The 20,470-nt window shown below is 50.5% G+C and overlaps 1 protein-coding gene across 1 annotated transcript in view; it reads left to right on the forward strand.

Annotated features, from left to right (window-relative positions):
- Positions 1-19,338, forward strand: part of lama1 (laminin, alpha 1) — a 25,069-nt gene extending 5,731 nt beyond the window's left edge. Inside the window, exons 13-63 of the mRNA XM_084034159.1 lie at positions 1-41; positions 130-344; positions 2,214-2,325; positions 2,582-2,692; positions 2,825-2,952; positions 3,926-4,012; positions 4,085-4,296; positions 4,797-4,903; positions 5,176-5,356; positions 5,438-5,574; positions 5,668-5,901; positions 6,012-6,155; positions 6,242-6,421; positions 6,647-6,832; positions 6,931-7,058; positions 7,141-7,255; positions 7,370-7,510; positions 7,724-7,842; positions 7,913-8,002; positions 8,621-8,814; positions 8,921-9,063; positions 9,179-9,277; positions 9,436-9,547; positions 9,662-9,815; positions 9,895-10,105; positions 10,196-10,312; positions 10,395-10,558; positions 10,646-10,784; positions 11,068-11,170; positions 11,250-11,366; positions 11,453-11,635; positions 11,716-11,870; positions 13,186-13,329; positions 13,444-13,577; positions 13,860-14,013; positions 14,109-14,233; positions 14,415-14,565; positions 14,712-14,856; positions 14,996-15,137; positions 15,235-15,349; positions 15,509-15,661; positions 15,749-15,900; positions 15,994-16,188; positions 16,276-16,459; positions 16,658-16,764; positions 16,876-17,065; positions 17,913-18,062; positions 18,301-18,454; positions 18,554-18,687; positions 18,775-18,988; positions 19,092-19,338. The exon at positions 1-41 is cut by the window's left edge and continues 61 nt beyond it. Coding sequence (XP_083890285.1) covers positions 1-41; positions 130-344; positions 2,214-2,325; positions 2,582-2,692; positions 2,825-2,952; positions 3,926-4,012; positions 4,085-4,296; positions 4,797-4,903; positions 5,176-5,356; positions 5,438-5,574; positions 5,668-5,901; positions 6,012-6,155; positions 6,242-6,421; positions 6,647-6,832; positions 6,931-7,058; positions 7,141-7,255; positions 7,370-7,510; positions 7,724-7,842; positions 7,913-8,002; positions 8,621-8,814; positions 8,921-9,063; positions 9,179-9,277; positions 9,436-9,547; positions 9,662-9,815; positions 9,895-10,105; positions 10,196-10,312; positions 10,395-10,558; positions 10,646-10,784; positions 11,068-11,170; positions 11,250-11,366; positions 11,453-11,635; positions 11,716-11,870; positions 13,186-13,329; positions 13,444-13,577; positions 13,860-14,013; positions 14,109-14,233; positions 14,415-14,565; positions 14,712-14,856; positions 14,996-15,137; positions 15,235-15,349; positions 15,509-15,661; positions 15,749-15,900; positions 15,994-16,188; positions 16,276-16,459; positions 16,658-16,764; positions 16,876-17,065; positions 17,913-18,062; positions 18,301-18,454; positions 18,554-18,687; positions 18,775-18,988; positions 19,092-19,267 — 7,478 coding nt within the window. The 3' untranslated portion in view covers positions 19,268-19,338. The remainder of the gene's footprint in view (positions 42-129; positions 345-2,213; positions 2,326-2,581; positions 2,693-2,824; positions 2,953-3,925; positions 4,013-4,084; positions 4,297-4,796; positions 4,904-5,175; positions 5,357-5,437; positions 5,575-5,667; positions 5,902-6,011; positions 6,156-6,241; positions 6,422-6,646; positions 6,833-6,930; positions 7,059-7,140; positions 7,256-7,369; positions 7,511-7,723; positions 7,843-7,912; positions 8,003-8,620; positions 8,815-8,920; positions 9,064-9,178; positions 9,278-9,435; positions 9,548-9,661; positions 9,816-9,894; positions 10,106-10,195; positions 10,313-10,394; positions 10,559-10,645; positions 10,785-11,067; positions 11,171-11,249; positions 11,367-11,452; positions 11,636-11,715; positions 11,871-13,185; positions 13,330-13,443; positions 13,578-13,859; positions 14,014-14,108; positions 14,234-14,414; positions 14,566-14,711; positions 14,857-14,995; positions 15,138-15,234; positions 15,350-15,508; positions 15,662-15,748; positions 15,901-15,993; positions 16,189-16,275; positions 16,460-16,657; positions 16,765-16,875; positions 17,066-17,912; positions 18,063-18,300; positions 18,455-18,553; positions 18,688-18,774; positions 18,989-19,091) is intronic.
- The last annotated feature ends 1,132 nt before the right edge of the window (positions 19,339-20,470 follow it).

The following is a 20,470-nucleotide window of genomic DNA, read 5'->3' on the forward strand; positions in this document are numbered from 1 at the left end:
AAGACCACACCCTCCCCGTCCACTCTGACGTCGTCATAGAGGTTATCCAGATCAACATTAAAAACTACAACGCTGTCTAAGAACTACATCTCCCAGACTGCACTGATGGTTTCTCCCCCTCGTCTCCAGGGAAACGGTCGAGCTCTTCGTCTCTCCCCGCCTCTCCTCCTCTTCCTGTCCGAGCTGGCCGAGCGAACGGTTTCTGTGACGATGGCCCCACAGAACTTCGTAGATGTTCAGACGGGTGTTCCTGTTACCCGCGACGACGTGCTGTCGGTCATCGCCGACGTGACATCACTGAGGGTCAGAGTTCACCTGAACGCCTCCACCGGCGGGCCGATACGGTGAGAACAAAGTAATCTGATGATATATATTGAAGAGCTTGTCCCCTGGAGTATCTTGTGGAGGGTACAGTGGGAGTACCGGGAACCAGGACCGGTACAAGTCCTTCAGTCCTTGTAGAACCAGATTTGTTCCTGTCACACTTTGTGATTTTAATAAACAGAATCCAAAGGTGCAGTCAGGGTGTGAAGAGTGTCGGTATGATGAACCCCATTGGTTCTCAGGTCCCGAGGCACCTCCCAGCCTGAGGTCCTGGTACCCTGCTGGAAAACTGTGGATTGATCCCTTCAGGTTTATAGTGAGTCACCCACCTGTGAAGGAGTTCAAGTTTCTCAATGTCTTGTTCACCAGTGAGGGTCAGGTTTTTGAGTTTCTGAATCAGAGTTTCAGGTCCCTGTAGATCCGGAGATCACCAGCTGGGGGCTGCAGGTCCAGCATGGAAACAGGAACCGGATTCAGCTGCACATTGCAATAAGGAGGGTCGTCAACAGACAACGACAAGTCCACATTACATGACTTTGACCGGATTTTCCAGGGAGCCACCAGACAAAACCCCCAGATCCGAGGCCAGCCTCAGTCTGGTAGTCATTCCAGAAATCTGGCATGCTAAATATCTGGAGCCACATCAGAGCTACAGTCAGTGAGAGTGTGAGACCCTGGTTGAGGGAGACCCTGGTTGAGGGAGACCCTGGTTGAAGGGGACCCTGGTTGAGGGAGACCCTGCTTGAAGGGGACCCTGGTTGAGGGAGACCCTGCTTGAAGGGGACCCTGGTTGAAGGGGACCCTGGTTGAGGGGTCGCCAGCAACAATAGCAACTTTACTGCATGTGTCGCATTCACAAAACGGACTAGGTTGTTGTTGCAACTTGCAACTAGGATGCAAACTCAGCTGTAATCTTGCTATTCTTTACCGTCATATAAACTGTTTCACCTTTCAGATGAGAAAAAGAATCGTTTCTCAACTATTACTTCCTATATTGGATTATGCTGATATTGTATATCAGAATACATTTGAGGTACATCTTAAATCCCTCAATGTCATTTATAATAGTCTTTGCAGATTTATTTTAAGGTGTCCATATCTAACTCACCACTGTTCTATGTACCAAACACTAAACTGGTTATCCCCCCATGCTGGAAGATGCTACCACTGGTTCCAGTTCATGTTTAAATGCATCCATTTCAACTACCCTTCTTATTTAAAACAATCCCTGTTACCATACACACCCTCATACTCACTAAGACATATTCAGCAACCTTTTTTCTTTATCCCAAGAACCAACAAAGACATTAAATGTAAAGCTCCTTCTGACTGGAACACCCTGCCTAGTTCCATAAGAACTATTAGCTCATTTCGTCTATTTAAAAATACCTTATAAAACCATGTACCTGTTACTAGTGTTAGAATCTGGGAGCTCCTCCTATCATCTGTGTGTGATTATCTGACATGGCTATTGTGTATGCATGGCCATTGTACTTTTGTGTTATTGTGTTGCATAGTGCAACAGTCTTGTATTATATTGTGTCACAATGCCATGAAAGTAGTGTTGATGGTGTGTATTGGTGTGTGTTGTGTGGTAGGTGGTGTATATGTATATAATTGCAGCAGGTGGGGATGGAGGGGTTTTGGGATTGGTGTCTGGTTAGGTGGGTTGATGAGAGCCTCTATGTATTTATGTATGTTATGTCTGTTGCTGTAACAATGTCTTGTCTTGTATTATATGTTGGACCCCCTTGAAAACGAGATGACTGTTCATCTCAAGGGGTTATCCATAAATAAACTTCAAACTTCAAAAATTGGATGTTTGAAACTAACTGTCTCTGTCTGTCTGTCTGTCTGTCTGTCTATCTGTCTGTCTGTCTGTCTTTCAGGCTCAGCTCAGTGTCTCTGGACGTTGCTGACTCTGGTTCGGATTCTGGACTTCAGGCTGTTGCCGTGGAGACTTGTGAATGTCCGTGGGGCTACAGCGGCACTTCCTGTGAGGTCAGCGGGTCACTTTATTATAGACCACTGGTCTCACTAGTTTCACTGGTAGAACTGCTAGTACTGATTTTCCTTCTAGTACTGGTATCACTACTTGATACTGATAATATCAACTTGTGTCATGTTGTGACTTATCTGTGTATTGTGTACTCTGTGTGTGTGTGTGTACTGTGTGTATTGTGTACTCTGTGTATGTGTGTACTGTGTGTATTGTGTTCTCTGTGTATGTGTGTACTGTGTGTGTGTGTGTGTGTAGGCGTGTCTCCCAGGGTTCTACCGGGTGGGAGGAGTCTTGTTCGGTGGTAACTGTATGCAGTGTGAATGCAGTGACCACGCAGCGCAGTGCGACACTGACGGAGTCTGTCTGGTGAGTAAGAACCGATTAATGAAGTAAAACAACAACAAACAGAGGATGTCAACAACACGTCAGCAGTAGTGTTGATGTTATACTTATAGTTATATAAATAACTGTCTGTCTCTCTGCCTGTCTCTCTCTCAGGGTTGTACCCACAACACCACTGGTCCTAACTGTGATCAGTGTCTTCCTGGTTTCTATGGCGACGCCACGGAGGGGACTGCAGACGACTGTCGCGTGTGTCCGTGTCCTCTGACGACGCCGTCCAACAGGTTTGTCTCATCACCACCGGTTACCTGTCTGGTCCAGGTCCAGTCCCACCTAACACTTACCTGTCTGGTCCAGGTCCAGTCCCACCTAACACTTACCTGTCTGGTCCAGGTCCAGTCCCACCTAACACTTACCTGTCTGGTCCAGGTCCAGTCCCACCTAACACTTACCTGTCTGGTCCAGGTCCAGTCCCACCTAACACTTACCTGTCTGGTCCAGGTCCAGTCATACCTAACACTTACCTGTCTGGTCCAGGTCCAGTCCCACCTAACACTTACCTGTCTGGTCCAGGTCCAGTCATACCTAACACTTACCTGTCTGGTCCAGGTCCAGTCCCACCTAACACTTACCTGTCTGGTCCAGGTCCAGTCATACCTTACACTTACCTGTCTGGTCCAGGTCCAGTCATACCTAACACTTACCTGTCTGGTCCAGGTCCAGTCATACTTAACACTTACCTGTCTGGTCCAGGTCCAGTCCCACCTAACACTTACCTGTCTGGTCCAGGTCCAGTCATACCTAACATTTACCTGTCTGGTCCAGGTCCAGTCCCACCTAACACTTACCTGTCTGGTCCAGGTCCAGTCCCACCTAACACTTACCTGTCTGGTCCAGGTCCAGTCATACCTAACACTTACCTGTCTGGTCCAGGTCCAGTCCCACCTAACACTTACCTGTCTGGTCCAGGTCCAGTCATACCTAACATTTACCTGTCTGGTCCAGGTCCAGTCCCACCTAACACTTACCTGTCTGGTCCAGGTCCAGTCCCACCTAACACTTACCTGTCTGGTCCAGGTCCAGTCATACCTAACACTTACCTGTCTGGTCCAGGTCCAGTCCCACCTAACACTTACCTGTCTGGTCCAGGTCCAGTCATACCTAACACTTACCTGTCTGGTCCAGGTCCAGTCCCACCTAACACTTACATGTCTGGTCCAGGTCCAGTCATACCTAACACTTACCTGTCTGGTCCAGGTTCAGTCCCACCTGTGTGATGGAGACCTCCGGCCAGGTGTCATGTGACCAGTGTGAGGACGGATACACAGGAAGCAGCTGTGAGAGGTGAGGATGACCGGCAGGCCCGTCCACCAATCAGAAGAGACTTGTGTTACACCTGTCTTTCTGTGTTTCCAGGTGTGCCAGTGGTTTCTATGGTAACCCACAGGTAGTGGGCGGGGCCTGCGTGCGCTGCCAGTGTAGCGGTAACGTGGACGTCAGTGCGCCGGGACACTGCGACACCGTCACCGGGGAGTGTCTGCGTTGTCTCGGCAACACTGCCGGCAGACACTGTGAAGTCTGTCAGCCTGGTTACTATGGAGACGCCGTACACACCAAGGACTGTCGGGGTGAGACACACACACGCACACACGCGGATGTGTTCACCTGGAGGTCACACTAACAGATCATGGTGTGTCTGATGAAAGGAGGCGGAGCTTTGATCTGATTGGTTGGTTTGGACGCTGAAGGTTCAGGAATTTATCTGGAAACACACAAACACAGTTCTGTGTTTGTAGCAGCAGGAATGTTGATCTCTTCAAATCCAGATTAGATTTGACCTCTGACCTCTTTGTTCTGCTGTCACATGACTGTGTGTGTGTGTGTGTGTGTGTGTGTGTGTGTGTAAAAGGTTTCCCTCTGTGCTGATTTGATGTTTTTATCAACTTTTTATGTTTTTACGTCTCAGTCAATCTAATCTGAAATGAAGTTTTTTCTTTAGAACATCAGAATCATGTCATTTTAACACAGAAGTAAAGACTCATGGAAGCTGTAGTCGTAGTTGAAGAAATGCACTGTCTGTGAGGGGCAGGGCTTTAAACCAGTAGGCTTCTTTCTCTCTCTCTCTCAGAGTGCGGCTGTGATGTCAGCGGCGCCCTCTCCAGCGTGTGTGATGTCACGGCGGGGCAGTGTTCCTGCAGAGAGAAGGTGACGGGACGCACCTGCGACCGCTGCCAGGTGAGGAACACACATACATGCTTATATGACCAGGTGGGGACAATGAATCTAACCAAGGACACCTGGCCCCCGAGGGCCGGAGATGATTGGTAGGTCTGCCTTTGAGGGGGCGGGACTTAGAGAAGGGTCAATTATTGGTGTTTAATTTGGCGGTTTATGATTTTATCTTCCTCATCTGTTGGTTTGCCGTTTCCAAACGACCGTACGTTCCTTCATTTTTATTGAATTCATCATTGATTTGATTGAATTTATTTTCCCTCGTTGTTCTCCAGTCGGGGTTTTTCGGGCTGCAGCGTCCGGAGGGATGCCGAGCCTGCAGCTGCAACCAATCAGGATCTCTCTCTGACTCATGTGACGAGGAGGGGCGGTGCCAGTGTGTGGAGGGCGTGTCCGGAGATGCGTGTGACCGTTGTAGCCGTGGTTACTTTGGTTTCCATGCCAACGGCTGCACAGGTAGTTAACCAGAGAAGGCGACGCGTCGTCCGCCTTCTGATTAGTCCACGCTAACGGGGATGTGTGATCTGTTTCTCCCAGCATGCACCTGTGATCACACTGGAGGAAACTGCGACCCGGAGAGCGGCGAGTGCATTTGCCCCGCCCACACGGAGGGAGACACCTGCGACAGGTGTGAGACAGGTTACTGGGGTCACAATGCCACGACAGGCTGCAAGGTACACACAAATACACAAAAGTACACACTAATATACATGAATACACAGAAATACACAGACTCGTTCCCTCTAATCATCCTGGTGTCTCTTCAGTCCTGCGGCTGCAGCGCGGCAGGAAGCTCCGCCCCTCAGTGTGAACTGACCAATGGGCAGTGTCTGTGCAGAGAGGGGTTCTCCGGCAGGTCATGTGACCGGTGTGCTGCTGGTTACCACGGTTACCCAGCATGCTCGGCATGCAGCTGTGACCTGATGGGATCAGACGAGAAGTTCTGCAACGCCACGCTTGGAGTGTGTGACTGTCAACGCACTGGAGAGTGTGTGTGCAAGGTAACACAACCATGTACATACATTACTGTATATATATAAAACCCTGTACCCGTGTCCAGGGGGGCGTGGCTATATAAATGTGTATAAACCTGTAGCCTATCCGTGTCCAGGGGGGCGTGGCCGGCCGGCGCTGTGAGGAGTGCGTCTCTGGTTGGTTCGCTCTGTCAGCTGACAGTCCCGATGGCTGCTCTCAGTGTTTCTGTTCTGGACTCAGCAGAGACTGTGAGGAGCAGGGAGGACTCTACCGGGTCCCTGTGAGTACAAGTACACATGAATACTACATACATATAAATATACACATCTATATATAAACACAAACCAACACATGATCCCTCTCTAGATCACCCTGGATCCCTCCCCCGCTCTCCTGTCATTGGTCAGTCAGTCCAACCTGCAGGGTGTAGTGTCTGGTGTGTACCAGCAGGGCGGCGACATGCTGCTGGACACCCGGCAGATTAACACCAGCAGACTGACTGGACCGCTCTACTGGAAACTCCCCCCGCAGTTCCACGGAGCCCAGGTACTGCCCCCCCCCCCCCCTTCACCTACCGTGTATTTACTGTGTATATTGTGTATTTACTGTTTATTGTGTATTTGCTGTGTTTATTGTGTATTTACTGTGTATATTGTGTATTTACTGTGTGTATTGTGTATTTACTGTGTATAGTGTGAATTTGTTGTGTTTAATGTGTATTTACTGTGTATATTGTGTATTTACTGTGTGTATTGTGTATTTCCCGTGTAGCTGCTGGCATACGGCGGCCTGCTCTCTTACATCATCACCTTTTATGCCGAGGATGGCTTGGGGCTGTCCAATCAGGAGCCTCAGGTCCTGATGAGGGGCGGGGCCATGAAGAAGCTGGTGATATACACTGACTTGGTCGCTCCTAGCAACGGCGTCAGGACACCACATGACATCCGGATGACAGAGGTATGGCTGCACGGCATCATGGGAAACGTGAAACATATAGATAGAAGACATGCAATGGTTTGTCATAATGTGTGTGTGTGTGTGTGTGTGTACTACAGCACAAGTGGAAGTATTTTAACTCGGTGTCGGAGAAGTCGGTGAGTCGCTCTGACTTCATGTCCGTCCTCGGGGACGTCGAGTATGTCATCATCAAGGCCTCGTACGGGACACGACTTCAGCAGAGCAGGTACACACACACACACACACACAGGTCACATGACTGGTTCCTCCAGTCATCTGCGTGCTGATAGGTTGTGTGTGTCTTTAAGGATCTCTAACATCACCATGGAGACGGCGGTGGAGGCGGACTTAGAGGAGGGGGGCGTCGCCAGACTGATCGAGTCCTGCATCTGTCCCCCGGGATACGCTGGACTGTCCTGTCAGGTACCCGTCACCATGGCAACCACAGGAACAATCGATCAATAAAACCATCAGATTGAGTATTGTCTGATCAAACTATCTCTGACCCGTCTCTCTCTCTCTCCTGTCTGTCTGCAGGAGTGTGCTGCAGGTTTTTTCCGTCGGCCGCTGTCTGAGTTGTCGTCTCAGAGTAAACGCTCGCTGTTAGTTCGTCCGTGTGTTCGATGCCGCTGCAACAACCACAGTGAGAGCTGCGACCCAGAGACGGGAGTGTGTCAGGTCACTAGCTCACAGATGCTACCACACAATTATATACACTAACACATGCTAACAGATGCTAACACACAATTTCATACACTAACACATGCTAACAGATGCTCACACACAATGATATACACTAACACATGCTAACAGATGCTAACCCTCGCTGACATACACAGTTTCAGAGAACAGGGGAAGTGAGTAGAGAGGTGTTTCTGTGTGTTCCGACAGGATTGCCAGCATCACACCGGTGGGTGGAGCTGTGACCTTTGTGCCCCGGGGTATTATGGGAACGTCAGCGGCTCCATCGGGGACTGCTCGCTGTGTGCCTGCCCCCTACGGGACAACAGGTAACGCTGCACGCTGTTTGTTTAGCATGTTTTATCGGACCTGGTGGCTCTAACGTTGTTTCTGGTGTAGTTTCAGTCCCACCTGTGCGTCCGAGGGAGCCTTTGGGGATTTCATCTGCAACGCCTGTCAGACGGGATACGAGGGCCGATACTGTGAGAGGTGAGAGTCATAGCATCGTAGCATCATATAATCATAGCATTGTAGCATCGTATCATCATAGCATCGTAGCATCTTAGCATCGTATCATCATAGCATCGTAGCATCACATGATCATAGCATCGTAGCATCATAGCATCGTATCATCATAGCATCGTAGCATCTTAGCATCGTATCATCATAGCATCGTAGCATATTAGCATCGTATCATCGTAGCATCATAGCATCGTATTATCATAGCATCTTAGCATCATAGCATCATATCATCGTAGCATCATAGCATCGTCTTATCATAGCATCATATCATCATAGCATCGTAGCATCTTAGCATCCTAGCATCGTATCATCGTGGCATCATAGCATCGTATTATCATAGCATCGTAGCATCTTAGCATCGTATCAACGTAGCATCATAACATCGTATTATCGTATCATCGTAGCATCATAGCATCGTATCATCATAGCATCGTAGCATCATAACATCAGGACATCATAACATCGTAGCATCATAGCATCTTAGCGGCGTAGCATCGTAGCATCATAGTATCGTAGCATCATAGTATCTTAGCATCACCTGCAGCTGCTGTGACATCACACTGATTGTTGCCATCACCCCTGCAGGTGTTCTCTTGGTTACTATGGTAACCCCTCGTTGCCAGGCGGCGCGTGTTTGCGGTGCAGCTGCAGTGGGTGGGGCTCACTGCACCCGCTGTGCGACGCGCTGAGCGGACAGTGTGAGTGTAAGGCCGGGGTCAAAGGTCAGTCATGTGACCAGTGTGAGGAGAGGCACGTCCTGCAGGGAGGAGAGTGTGTGTGTGAGTACCAACACACACACACAGACACACACACACAGACACACACACACGCTTGTCCACATGCGTGCTATCAGAGGTGACGTGTGTGTCGTTGTGTCTGATCCAGCATGTGATGACGAGTGCACCGGCGTTCTGCTGGACGACCTGGAGGAAACACAAAACCACTTCCTGTCCATCAACCTGAGCAGCCTCGCCGCGGCGCCGTACCGCCAGCTGGTGCTGCTGGAGAACCGGACCAGAGATCTGCAGGTAGACCTGATGATGTCACTGCAATCATCCACCATGTTGTTTGTCATGTCCACCTCCTCGTGTGGTGACATCACTGACGTGTGACCATACATAGTAATGTGTTGACCTCCTACAGATGGTGTCTTCAGGGAACGGCTCCATCACTCTGCGCCTGGCCGGGGCTGAACACAAGCTCAGGGATCTGACCTCTGACCTCAGCGCTCTGCTGCAGCAGGTAACCATGGTTACCACGATACTCCACGATATTCAATACACAGCATCACCAGTAAACATAGAATATAATATATTAGATATATATTTGCTATGAAATGTAAAACAGGATGCAGGAATGATCTGACGGGTTCGTACTTTTCCTCTCCTCTGATTGGCTAGGTCCCACGTCTGTCTAACGAGCTGGTGAAAGTTGACCTGTCCATCAACAACAGCATCTCCCAGGGTGCACTGCTGCTGGAGAGCATCCACGGCCTTCAGGAGAACGTCCAGGGTAACGATGACCAACGATGACATCACAAACAGCAGCAGAAAAATCATTTTAATGGTTTAAACCTTAATTTGAAATAAAATCATGTAAAACAACTCTGATATCTGATTGGTCCAGTGCTTCAGAGGGAGGCGGGGCATCTTAACCAGACCGAGGATGAGCTTGATTCAGCCAATCAGAAGCATCTGCTGGAGGAGATGGAGTCCATGTTGGAAACCATCAGAGCTGTCAACCTGACGGCCGCCTGCACCTCGGCCAATCAGGAGCTCCGGTGTGTGTTTGTGTGTTTAGTACCTTTGAAGAGGTAATGTTCTTAAATTGTGTGTAATGCTCTCTCTCTCTCTCTGTAGTCTTGCAGAGTCTCTCGTCCACTCGCTGCAGGTCGACTTCCTGTCCAGCGGCATGGCGGTTGATGACAGGCTCCGCCTCCTCTCCGCCTCCTTCACGGTTGCCATGGGAACGCTGCAACACGCGCACACAAAGCTGAGCGGCGCTACACAACAGAACACCGACACACACACTCTGCTGAACGACACACACACCCGGCTTCACGACTACCAGGTACACACACACACACACACACACACACACACACACACACACACACACACCTGGAACCAGCACTGATGGTCTATACGACGTGTCCTCCAGTCTCGCCATCAGAACCTGAGTGTGGACCGCCGTCTGGCCGACAGGCTGATGGAGGAGAGTCAGCTGCTGCTGGATGACATCATCGGCCTGGCGGAGGAGTTAACCAACACCACCACAGTGAGACACAAACTCTACTACTATCATCACTAATCATGAATCAATGCTACGGTGTATTGATCATCTGTGTGACATGAACCAGCAGGTGGAGGTGTTCAGCGGGCAGCTGGATCAGTGGCGCCCCCTGCTGAGGAAGAAGGTGGACACGTTGGTTGTTGGACTGAAGATGACCGATGCTCTGGAGAACGTCTACCGAGCCGAGAGCCACGCCCACCTGCTGCAGGACCACGCCCACTCCGTGCACAGGTAACTGTGTGTGTGTGTGTGTGTGTGTGTGTGTGTGTGTGAGTGTGTGTTTGAATGGATTCAAGTGAACCCTCCCTCCTCCCTCAGCTCTCTGGCCTCGGTGTGTAACGTGTCTCAGAACGGCAGCCGATTGGTTCAGCTCGACAGTGACATCACAGAACGCGTTGACTCCGCCCAGCAGGTCGCTTTGATCGCCCACGCCGCCGCCACCCTTGCTCTCAACATGGTGAGTGTGTGTTGAGGAACAATGTTCTTATCACACCTGTGTGTGAAAATGTGGGGGTGTCCTAATTTATTCCTCACCAGAAATTGCATTTATTACATTTTACAGAGTTCTAAAAAGTATTTTCTTCAGTTTTACTTGTTTAGTATTACTTGAATCTGTTAAAATTGATATTCAATATCCATGTCTAAATATGTAAAAAAATAAACACACATGCTTTCATAGGGTGTCCTATTTTTTCACATGACTGTATAGTAATGTGTCCTCTCGTATATGGTTGTGTCAGACCGTCCAATCAGAGCAGCTGCTGTTGGAGGAGGGCGGGGCCAAGCTGAGGGTCAGCTCTGCTGCGTTAGAAGACAGTCGACGGATCAACCAGACGGCTGAAGGTTTGTTTTTATTCACGTTATTATTTATTATTGATTGATTTAAAGGTTTCTGGAGGTTACGTCTCTGTCCCTCTCACAGATCTACGGCTGAACGTCTCCATGGTAACCAGCAGACTGGAGCTGGTCAGAGAGAACGTCTGTAACTCCAGTCTCCTGCTCCGTCAGCCAATCAAACAGCTGCACGGCCTCTCTAACGGTGAGGCTCTTTAGGCTCCGCCTCCTCCAACAGGTGATCGTGGGTTGTGTGGACGTATTGGATTATTGATCGCTGTCGTCCCTCAGGTTCATCCGCGGCGCTGCAGCAGGCTCGTCTCCAGGCTGCAGTGGCACGCTCCGGCCTGCAGGAGGCGCTGCAGCGGCTGCACACACTCAGGCAGCAGCTGCAGGTTTCTTCTTCTGTGGTGGAAAGCACCAATGCCACTGTGAGGGAGACCAACCGACTGGTGACTCACACGCACTCTGCAGGTCAGTCAGCGTCACTGCAGGAGGCCACCGGGAGAGGGAGGTACCGGGGTCCTAACACTTCCTGTTTCCTGTGTGTGCAGCCAATGAGGCGCAGCGTAAGCTGGAGGAGGCGGAGCAACGCACGGTGCGTCTGATGGACCGGATCAAGCCGCTGAGCATGCTGGGAGAAACCCTGAGCAGGAACCTGTCTGACATCAGAGAGCTGATCGATCAGGCCAGACGACAGGCGGCCTCGGTACATAAACACACACCTGGACCTGAGACACCTGGACCTGAGACACCTGACCTGAGACACCTGGACCTGAGACACCTGGACCTGAGACACCTGATCTGAGACACCTGGACCTGAGACACCTGAACCTGAGACACCTGACCTGAGACACCTGACCTGAGACACCTGACCTGAGACACATGACCTGAGACACCTGGACCTGAGACACCTGACCTGAGACACCTGGACCTGAGACACCTGGACCTGAGACACCTGACCTGAGACACCTGGACCTGAAACACCTGACCTGAGACACCTGACCTGAGACACCTGGACCTGAGACACCTGACCTGAGACACCTGGACCTGAGACACCTGACCTGAGACACCTGACCCGAGACACCTGGACCTGAGACACCTGACCTGAGACACATGACCTGAGACACCTGGACCTGAGACACCTGACCTGAGACACATGACCTGAGACACCTGACCTGAGACACCTGGACCTGAGACACATGACCTGAGACACCTGAACCTGAGACACCTGACCTGAGACACCTGGACCTAAAACACCTGACCTGAGACACCTGACCTGAGACACCTGGACCTGAAACACCTGACCTGAGACACCTGGACCTGAAACACCTGACCTGAGACACATGACCTGAGACACCTGGACCTGAAACACCTGACCTGAGACACCTGAACCTGAGACACCTGACCTGAGACACCTGGACTTGAGACATCTGACCTGAGACACCTGGACCTGAGACACCTGACCTGGATTTAGTCCAGGTCCAGGTATCTCCACATCTTATTTGTCCTCCCCGATGGTTTAAACCGCTACGATGACAGACTTTATAACAGCTAGCTAACCATAGTCGTAGCCAGCATGCTAGTGATTAGCATCATCCATTAGTATTAGTGCTAGCGATTAGCATTAGCCAATGTGAAGCTCTAAGTGAAAAACAGTGAATGTGTTAAACTAACGTAGACCAGCCCAGTTCATGGGCTGGTCTACGTTAGTTTAACACATTTAACTGTAGCATTGGAATTAGCATGCTAGCATGCTAGCTAGCCAGCTAGCTTACTAGCCAGCTGCTAAATGAGTAAAACTGAACAAAGAAGAGATTATTCTTGAATTTCCAGGGGAAGCTTCAGATTCTTCTCCTCGTGATTGCATTTACACCGTAACCATGGTGACACACGGTGATATTATGGTCTGTGATAGTCAGGGGAGAACATGTGGATATCATTCAGACGACCATCGCCATCTATGATGTCATAAAGAACAATGATGATGATGGTGATGATGATGGTGATGATGTCATCATCAGATCAAGGTGGCGGTGCAGGCGGATCGAGACTGCGTCCGGTCCTACAGACCCCAGACTGATTCCAGTAACTTCAACACCGTGAGTCTGACCCTGAAGACCTCGAGTCCGGACAACCTGCTGTTCTATCTCGGCAGCAACACCACGGTAACACACACAGACACACCCACACTCACCACACACACACTTCCTGTCTGTCAGTGCCGCCGCCGTCATCCTGTTAACCCACTACACTGTGTTCATGTGTGTGTGTGCGTGCAGGTGGACTTCCTGGCTGTAGAGATGCATGCTGGGAAGGTGTCCCTGCTGTGGGACGTGGGTTCAGGCAGCACCAGACTGGACTTCCCTGGACTCAACATCGCCAACAACCGATGGACCAAGATCAACGCCACACGGTAACCGCCACAACGCCACGTCACATGATCAGACCACATGGTGTCATGACATCACAATGCCACTCTGAGAATGTATTGTTTAGTAGCTTTTGATCCCATCACATTTGAGCCCATCAAGTTGTCATGACGACGGTTTCCCCACTTGTTTTCTCCATCTTCATTGTTTATCAGCTTGATGACCTCATTTGTTTGTGAAAATCATATCTGACAAAAAAAACGCCTGTAAAATCAGCACGATGTCACTGTGATGATGTCATTGTGATGATGTCATGGCTTCGGCAGGTTTGGAGCCCGCACTTCTCTGTCGGTCCATCAGTTGGAGTCGGACTCGGCTCCGTTGCCAGCGGTAACAGGGACCTTGCTGGGACCCTCCCGGGTTCTAGACATCGACAGGAACACGGTGATCCACGTCGGAGGACTGGGATCTCACACTCAGGTAACACACACACAGGGGTGGGGGGGGGATAGGTGTGTGCAGGTGAACAGGTGCTAACTGTGTGTGTGTGTGTGTGTGTGTGTGTGTGATGTCAGAGGCCCGCGGCGCTGCGCTCCTCCACCTTCCAGGGCTGTCTTGGCGAAGCGTCGCTCAACGAGAGGAACGTCGGCCTGTGGAGCTACGATAGCCGAGAGGGGGAGTGTGGAGGCTGCTTCAGCAGGTACCCAGACGGGTGGTGCCCCTCCTCACCGGACCCCGCTGGGTCCACTCTTAACTCTGCACTTTCCCAATGGGACTCCTGAATGGGATTTCTAAGACTCGACAAATCTAAAGGTCTAACTTGTCTGTCTGTCTCTCCACCTGTCTGTCTCTACCTGTCTGTCTCTCTGCCTGCCTCTCAGTCCCCAGGCAGAGGAGACCTCCTTCCACTTTGATGGATCTGGATTCTCATTGGTTCAGAAGTCTCTGCGAGCAACGTCCACCTCCATTGTCCTGCTGTTTAAAACGCTGTCGCCGGGCGGATTACTGCTGTACCTGGCCTCCAACAACACTGTAGGACACACACACACACACACACACTCACACTCACACACACACACACACACTCACACACACACACACTCACACACACACACACACACACACACTCCATTCAGGATCTTACTGTGAAGGCATGACTCACTCCGTGTCTCCTGCAGAGGGACTTCCTGTCCATGGAGCTAGTTGAGGGGCGTGTCCGTCTGACCTATGACCTTGGCTCAGGCGCTCTGATCCTGACCTCCAACAGGAAGTACAATACTGGAGTTTGGTACAAGATCACACTGCAGAGGAGCAAACGCAAAGGTACTAGTACTACCACTACTACTACTGTCAAAGTACTGCAATACTACCACTGCAAAAGAGTGTCACTCATGATACTGTAATGTTTGGCAGTACTGATACTGTAGTATTTGGTAGTACTGACGCTCTGCTGTGTGTCCAGGTTACCTGTCCATCATGGCAGCCGACCAATCATCAGACAAGGAGGTGTTGGAGGCGGAGTCTCCCGGAACGGCCTCCGACCTGAACCGGTCGGATCTCGACCCAATCTACATCGGGGGACTTCCTGCCTCCAGACCAATCAGGTGAGTCTTGATGTCACCAGGTGAAGACGTGTTGAGGTCACAGCCGGACTCACTGTCAGTGCTAACTCTATCCTTCACCTGTCTGTCTGGTTGCTAGGCGACAGGTGGTCTCCAGGTCCTACGTGGGCTGCATCAAGAACGTGGAGATCGCCCGATCCAACTTCGACCTGTTGAGAGATGCATACGGAGTTAGGAAGGGCTGCGTACTCGAGGTAATACACCTACGTGTGTGTGTATATATATATATATATATACACCCTATATTTATGTACAAATATTCAATGAACGATCCTGATCCTGATCCTGATCCTGGTCTTGGGTCTTGGGTCTTGGGTCACAACGTTAACGGCTTTGACCTCCATCTCGTCTAGGCGGTGCGGAGCGTGTCGCTGCTCGCCGGCGGCTATGTTCAGATCGCTCCTCCGTCACTCGGCCAGGAGGCGGAGCTTCTCTTCTCCTTCGCAACCAACAACCAATCGGGAGTCCTGCTGGCAGCCTTCAGTGGTGAGCGATCACAGAGACAGGTGAGACAGACAGGTCATGTGACCCACTTGTACACTACGCTATGTCTGTTGCCGTCATGTGACCACGCTCATCTTCCGTGTGCGCAGCACTTCCTGTCCATCCACCTGGTCTCTGGTGCGTTGGAGGCGGAGCTTGGTGAGGTAGGCGGGGCTAGTCGCAGGGTGACGGTGGTGAGGCCTGATGGAGGATCCTTCAGTGACGGAACAAAGCACTCTGTGATCATCACCCTCAACAGGAAGTAGGTGTTACCAAGGAAACAGTCACCTGCGCCACCGGAGTCTCCTGACTGACGTACTGATGGACCTGTCTGTCTGACCTGTCTGTCTCTCAGGTCTCTGTCCGTGCAGGTGGACGAGGAACACCTGAAGTCCGTCTCTCTGTTGCCGGGCGGAGTGTCTCGTTTGTCTCCAGGCTCTTTCTTCATTGGCGGGCTGCCATCGGGGGAGGAGTCTCGTCTGCCAATCAGATTACAGGATGTGTCCCGGCGATTCCGAGGCTGCATCCAACACCTGGTGGTGGGCGGAGCGTAAGTGTCACACATACACACACACACACACATGCAGTTTTCTATCTGATTGGTTGACTGTTTTGATTGGCGGCTCCTCCCCCCCAGGCTGGTCGACCTATCAGCAGCTGTGAGGTATGAGGGGGCGGAGCTCGATAGCTGCCTTTTGGAGGAGAAGGTTGGGGGGGCGGTGCTGCCTGATGACCAGGATGTAGAACCAACTCCAGACCCCGTCCACCTGTCTGTAGCCCCACCCACACATCTGAGTGCCTTGACACCTGGAGCCCTAACGGTAATCAATACATTTTTTTATTGACATTTTTTCATTTTTATTGACAGAAATCAATTCATTTATTATAGATTCTGGATAATTTTTATGGTTTGTCAATATGCTCATTATGAATTATTCATTATTGTATTGAAAACTATTGGTTGTTGAATATTGATCACTGTGTATTGATTATTGGTTATTGATCTGTGTGTGTTACAGTGTGTGTTGGAGGCGGAGCCAACCTTCCTGCCGTCAGCGGTTCAGTTTGGTTCGTCCAAACACAGTCACATGACCTTCATCATCAGTCCCAACACTGTGAAGAGAAGGTGAGTCTCCATGGCAACAGGGGCGGGGCTTAAGCCGGTGATGGGCAAGGCTTCAGCCAGTGATGGGCGGGGCTACATCTCTGTGACCCTGCTGTGACTCCTCCTCCTCAGTGTGTCCATGAGGTTGTCGGTTCGGAGCCGGGCCCTGGACGGGCTGATCCTCCTCCTCTCCGACTCCAAGCAGATGGACTTCATTGTCCTCAAGCTGGCCGCAGGGAGACTGGTGATGTCAGCCGACCTTGGAAAAGGCCCCGCCTCCATCACCTCGTCTGTCGCCGTTAGCGACGGAGAGTGGCACACCGTGAGTTCGAACCCCTTTAACACGTATGCAGCTGTTCCAGAGTGCTCCGTCCTGTCAGACCACTAGAAGACCAGGTGTAGTGTAGGCCAGTAGAAGACCAGGTGTAGTGTAGGCCAGTAAAAGACCAGGTGTAGTGTAGACCAGTAGAAGACCAGGTGGAGTGAAGGCCAGTAGAAGACCAGGTGTAGTGTTGACCAGTAGAAGACCAGGTGGAGTGAAGGCCAGTAGAAGACCAGGTGTAGTGTAGGCCAGTAGAAGACCAGGTGTAGTGTAGGCCAGTAGAAGATCCAGGTGTAGGGTAGACCAGTAGAAGACCAGGTGTAGTGTAGGCCAGTGAAAGACCAGGTGTAGTGTAGACCAGTAGAAGACCAGGTGGAGTGAAGGCCAGTAGAAGACCAGGTGTAGTGTTGACCAGTAGAAGGCCAGGTGTAGGGTAGACCAGTAGAAGACCAGGTGTAGTGTAGGCCAGTGAAAGACCAGGTGTAGTGTAGACCAGTAGAAGACCAGGTGGAGTGAAGGCCAGTAGAAGACCAGGTGTAGTGTTGACCAGTAGAAGACCAGGTGGAGTGTAGGCCAGTAGAAGACCAGGTGGAGTGAAGGCCAGTAGAAGACCAGGTGTAGTGTAGACCAGTAGAAGACCAGGTGTAGGGTAGACCAGTAGAAGACCAGGTGTAGTGTAGGCCAGTGAAAGACCAGGTGTAGTGTAGACCAGTAGAAGACCAGGTGGAGTGAAGGCCAGTAGAAGACCAGGTGGAGTGTTGACCAATAGAACGCTCTCTACTTCATATTTGAGATGTGAAAATAAAGGCTGTGACATCACCAGGTGATGATGTGATCTGTGTCTCAGGTGCATGGCGAGGTGGTCCGGCGGTCCATGTCGGTGTCTGTGGACGGTTCGAGTCCGGACTCGGTGTCTGTGAAAGGAAACCAGCTGGACGTGGACAACAGACTGTACCTGGGGGGCCTGTCTCACTCTCACACCACCAGGAGGATCAATGTGGGGCATTCTACATTCTACCTGTCTGTCTACCCATCTGTCTACCTGTCTGTCTAATCCTCTGACTACTTGACTGTCTACCTGCCTGTCTATTTACCTGTCTGCCTGTCTGTCTACCTGTCTCTTTATCCAGCAGTGAGACAGGATTTAAGGTCATATGAGATATATGTTGATGAAACGTTGTTGCCATAGTAACCGCCTCCTCTTCCACCTGTAACGTCCCTCCTCCGTCTCTCAGGTTAGCAGCAGTCTTCCAGGTTGTGTTCACTCCGTCAGTCTCAACGGAGCCATGTTGGATCTCTCCAGGCCGGCCTCGCAGCACGACATCACTTCCTGTTTCACCCTAGACCAGACAGGAAGTTACTTCAACGGCAGCGGATACGCCGCCCTCAGTGAGCTCAACCTCGAACACAAAGAGTACATCACATGACCACATGACCCGAGTACTAACCTGTATGTGTGTGTGTGTGTGTGTGTGTGTGTGTGTTCAGTGCGTGACGGCTACAAGGTCGGCTCTGACGTGTCGGTGTCTCTGGAATTTCAAACGAGCCAATCAGACGGAGTGCTTCTGGGCATCAGCAGCGCGAAGGTGGACGCCATCGGACTGGAGATGATCAACGGACAGGTGAGCTGAGTGTTACCTGTCTGAGTGTGTGTGTGTGTGTGTGTGTGTGTGTGTGTGATGACACATATCACCTGTGTGTTTCCTCAGGTGGTGTTTAACGTGAACAACGGGGCAGGGCGAGTGTCGGTGCGTTCCATTGGTCAGGTGCTGTGTGACGGACGGTGGCACCGCCTGCTGGCCAGAAAGACCAAACACAGCCTGACTCTGAGCATCGATGGGCGGAGCTACAGCACCCACAACCCTTATCCACAATCCACCTCTGCCGAGACCAACAACCCCGTCTACCTGGGGGGCTACCCAGGTGAGACACCCCTCACTGACAGATGACGACAACACAAGGAAGTGTGTTAATGACTGATGCTAACCTGTCTCTCTCTCTCCACCCGTCTGTCTCTCTGCTACAGCCGGTGTGAAGCAGAACTGCCTGTCGATCAGCTCCCGGTTCAGAGGTTGTCTGAGGAACCTGCAGCTCATTAAGTCTCACCTGAGTGACACTCTGGACCTTGGCTCCGCCCACTTCCTGCTGGGCGTCACTCCTAACTCATGTCCTGTTGCCAAGCAACACCCAGCCTCCCCCTAACATTGTGTAACGTAACGTTGTGTAACGTTGTGTAACGTTGTGTAAAGTACCATTGTGTAACGTACTGTTGTGTAACGTATTGTTGTGTAACATACCATTGTGTAACGCTATGTAATGTAACGCTATGTAATGTAACGCTATGTAATGTAACGCTATGTAATGTAACGGTGTGTAATGTAACGCTATGTAATGTAACGGTGTGTAACGGTGTGTAACGTTACGTAACATTGTGTAACGTAACGTTATGTAACGCAAAGTTATGTAACGTTATGTAAAGTCACGTTGTGTAACGTAACGTTGTGTAACGCAGTGTTGTGTAACGTAACGTTATGTAACGCAAAGTTATGTAACGTTATGTAATGCAAAGTTATGTAACGTTATGTAACATCACGTTATGTAACGTAACGTTGTGTAACGTAACGTTGTGTATCGTTGTGTAACGCTATGTAATGTTACGGTGTGTAACGTTGTGTAACGTTGCGTAACATTTTGTAACGTAACGTTCTGTAACGTAGCATTGTGTTACGTAGCATTGTATAGCGTTGTGTAACGTAGCGTTGTGTAACGTAGCATTGTGTAACGTAACATTGTGTAGCGTTGTGTAACGATGTGTAGCATTGTGTACGTGTCGACTTATAGAAAACACAAATAAGAGCGTTTGTTATAGAAATGGATCCTTCGACTGTCTTTGCGTGTGTAGCTACGTTTGTTGTGACGGGTCATGTGACCCTGCTGGCCATCATACCGGTGAAGCCGTAAATAAACTAATCAATCAATCAATATGTGCGGCGGAGTCATTGATTACAGCATCATGGGGCTCAAACATGTTGGCATCGGCATGTTGGACGTTTTAACAAGTAAAGCATGAATATGTTTTCAACTCAATGTGGATCGGACCAGTCCAGGTCCACCAGAGGCCTGGTCCTGAGGCCTGGTCCAGAAGCCTGGTCCAGAGACCTGGTCCTGAGGCCTGGTCCTGAGACCTGTCCTACTCAGCAAGTTCAACATACCAGGTATCTTCCAGTTATCCAGCTTCAGTAACCCGAACAAAGGTGATCAGAGGTCAGAGGTCACATGACCCCGGTAAGGTCACATATGTAATACAGGTAAAAAGCAACAGTTTCATCTACAGAATTCAGGAAGAACAGCTTAATAGTGTTACCATGGCGATGTACCCCAGTAAGAAGTGAACCCCCCAAAATC

Source organism: Eutrigla gurnardus, assembly GCF_963514095.1.
Source record: "Eutrigla gurnardus genome assembly, chromosome: 18".
In the NCBI taxonomy this organism is placed as follows: domain Eukaryota; kingdom Metazoa; phylum Chordata; class Actinopteri; order Perciformes; family Triglidae; genus Eutrigla; species Eutrigla gurnardus.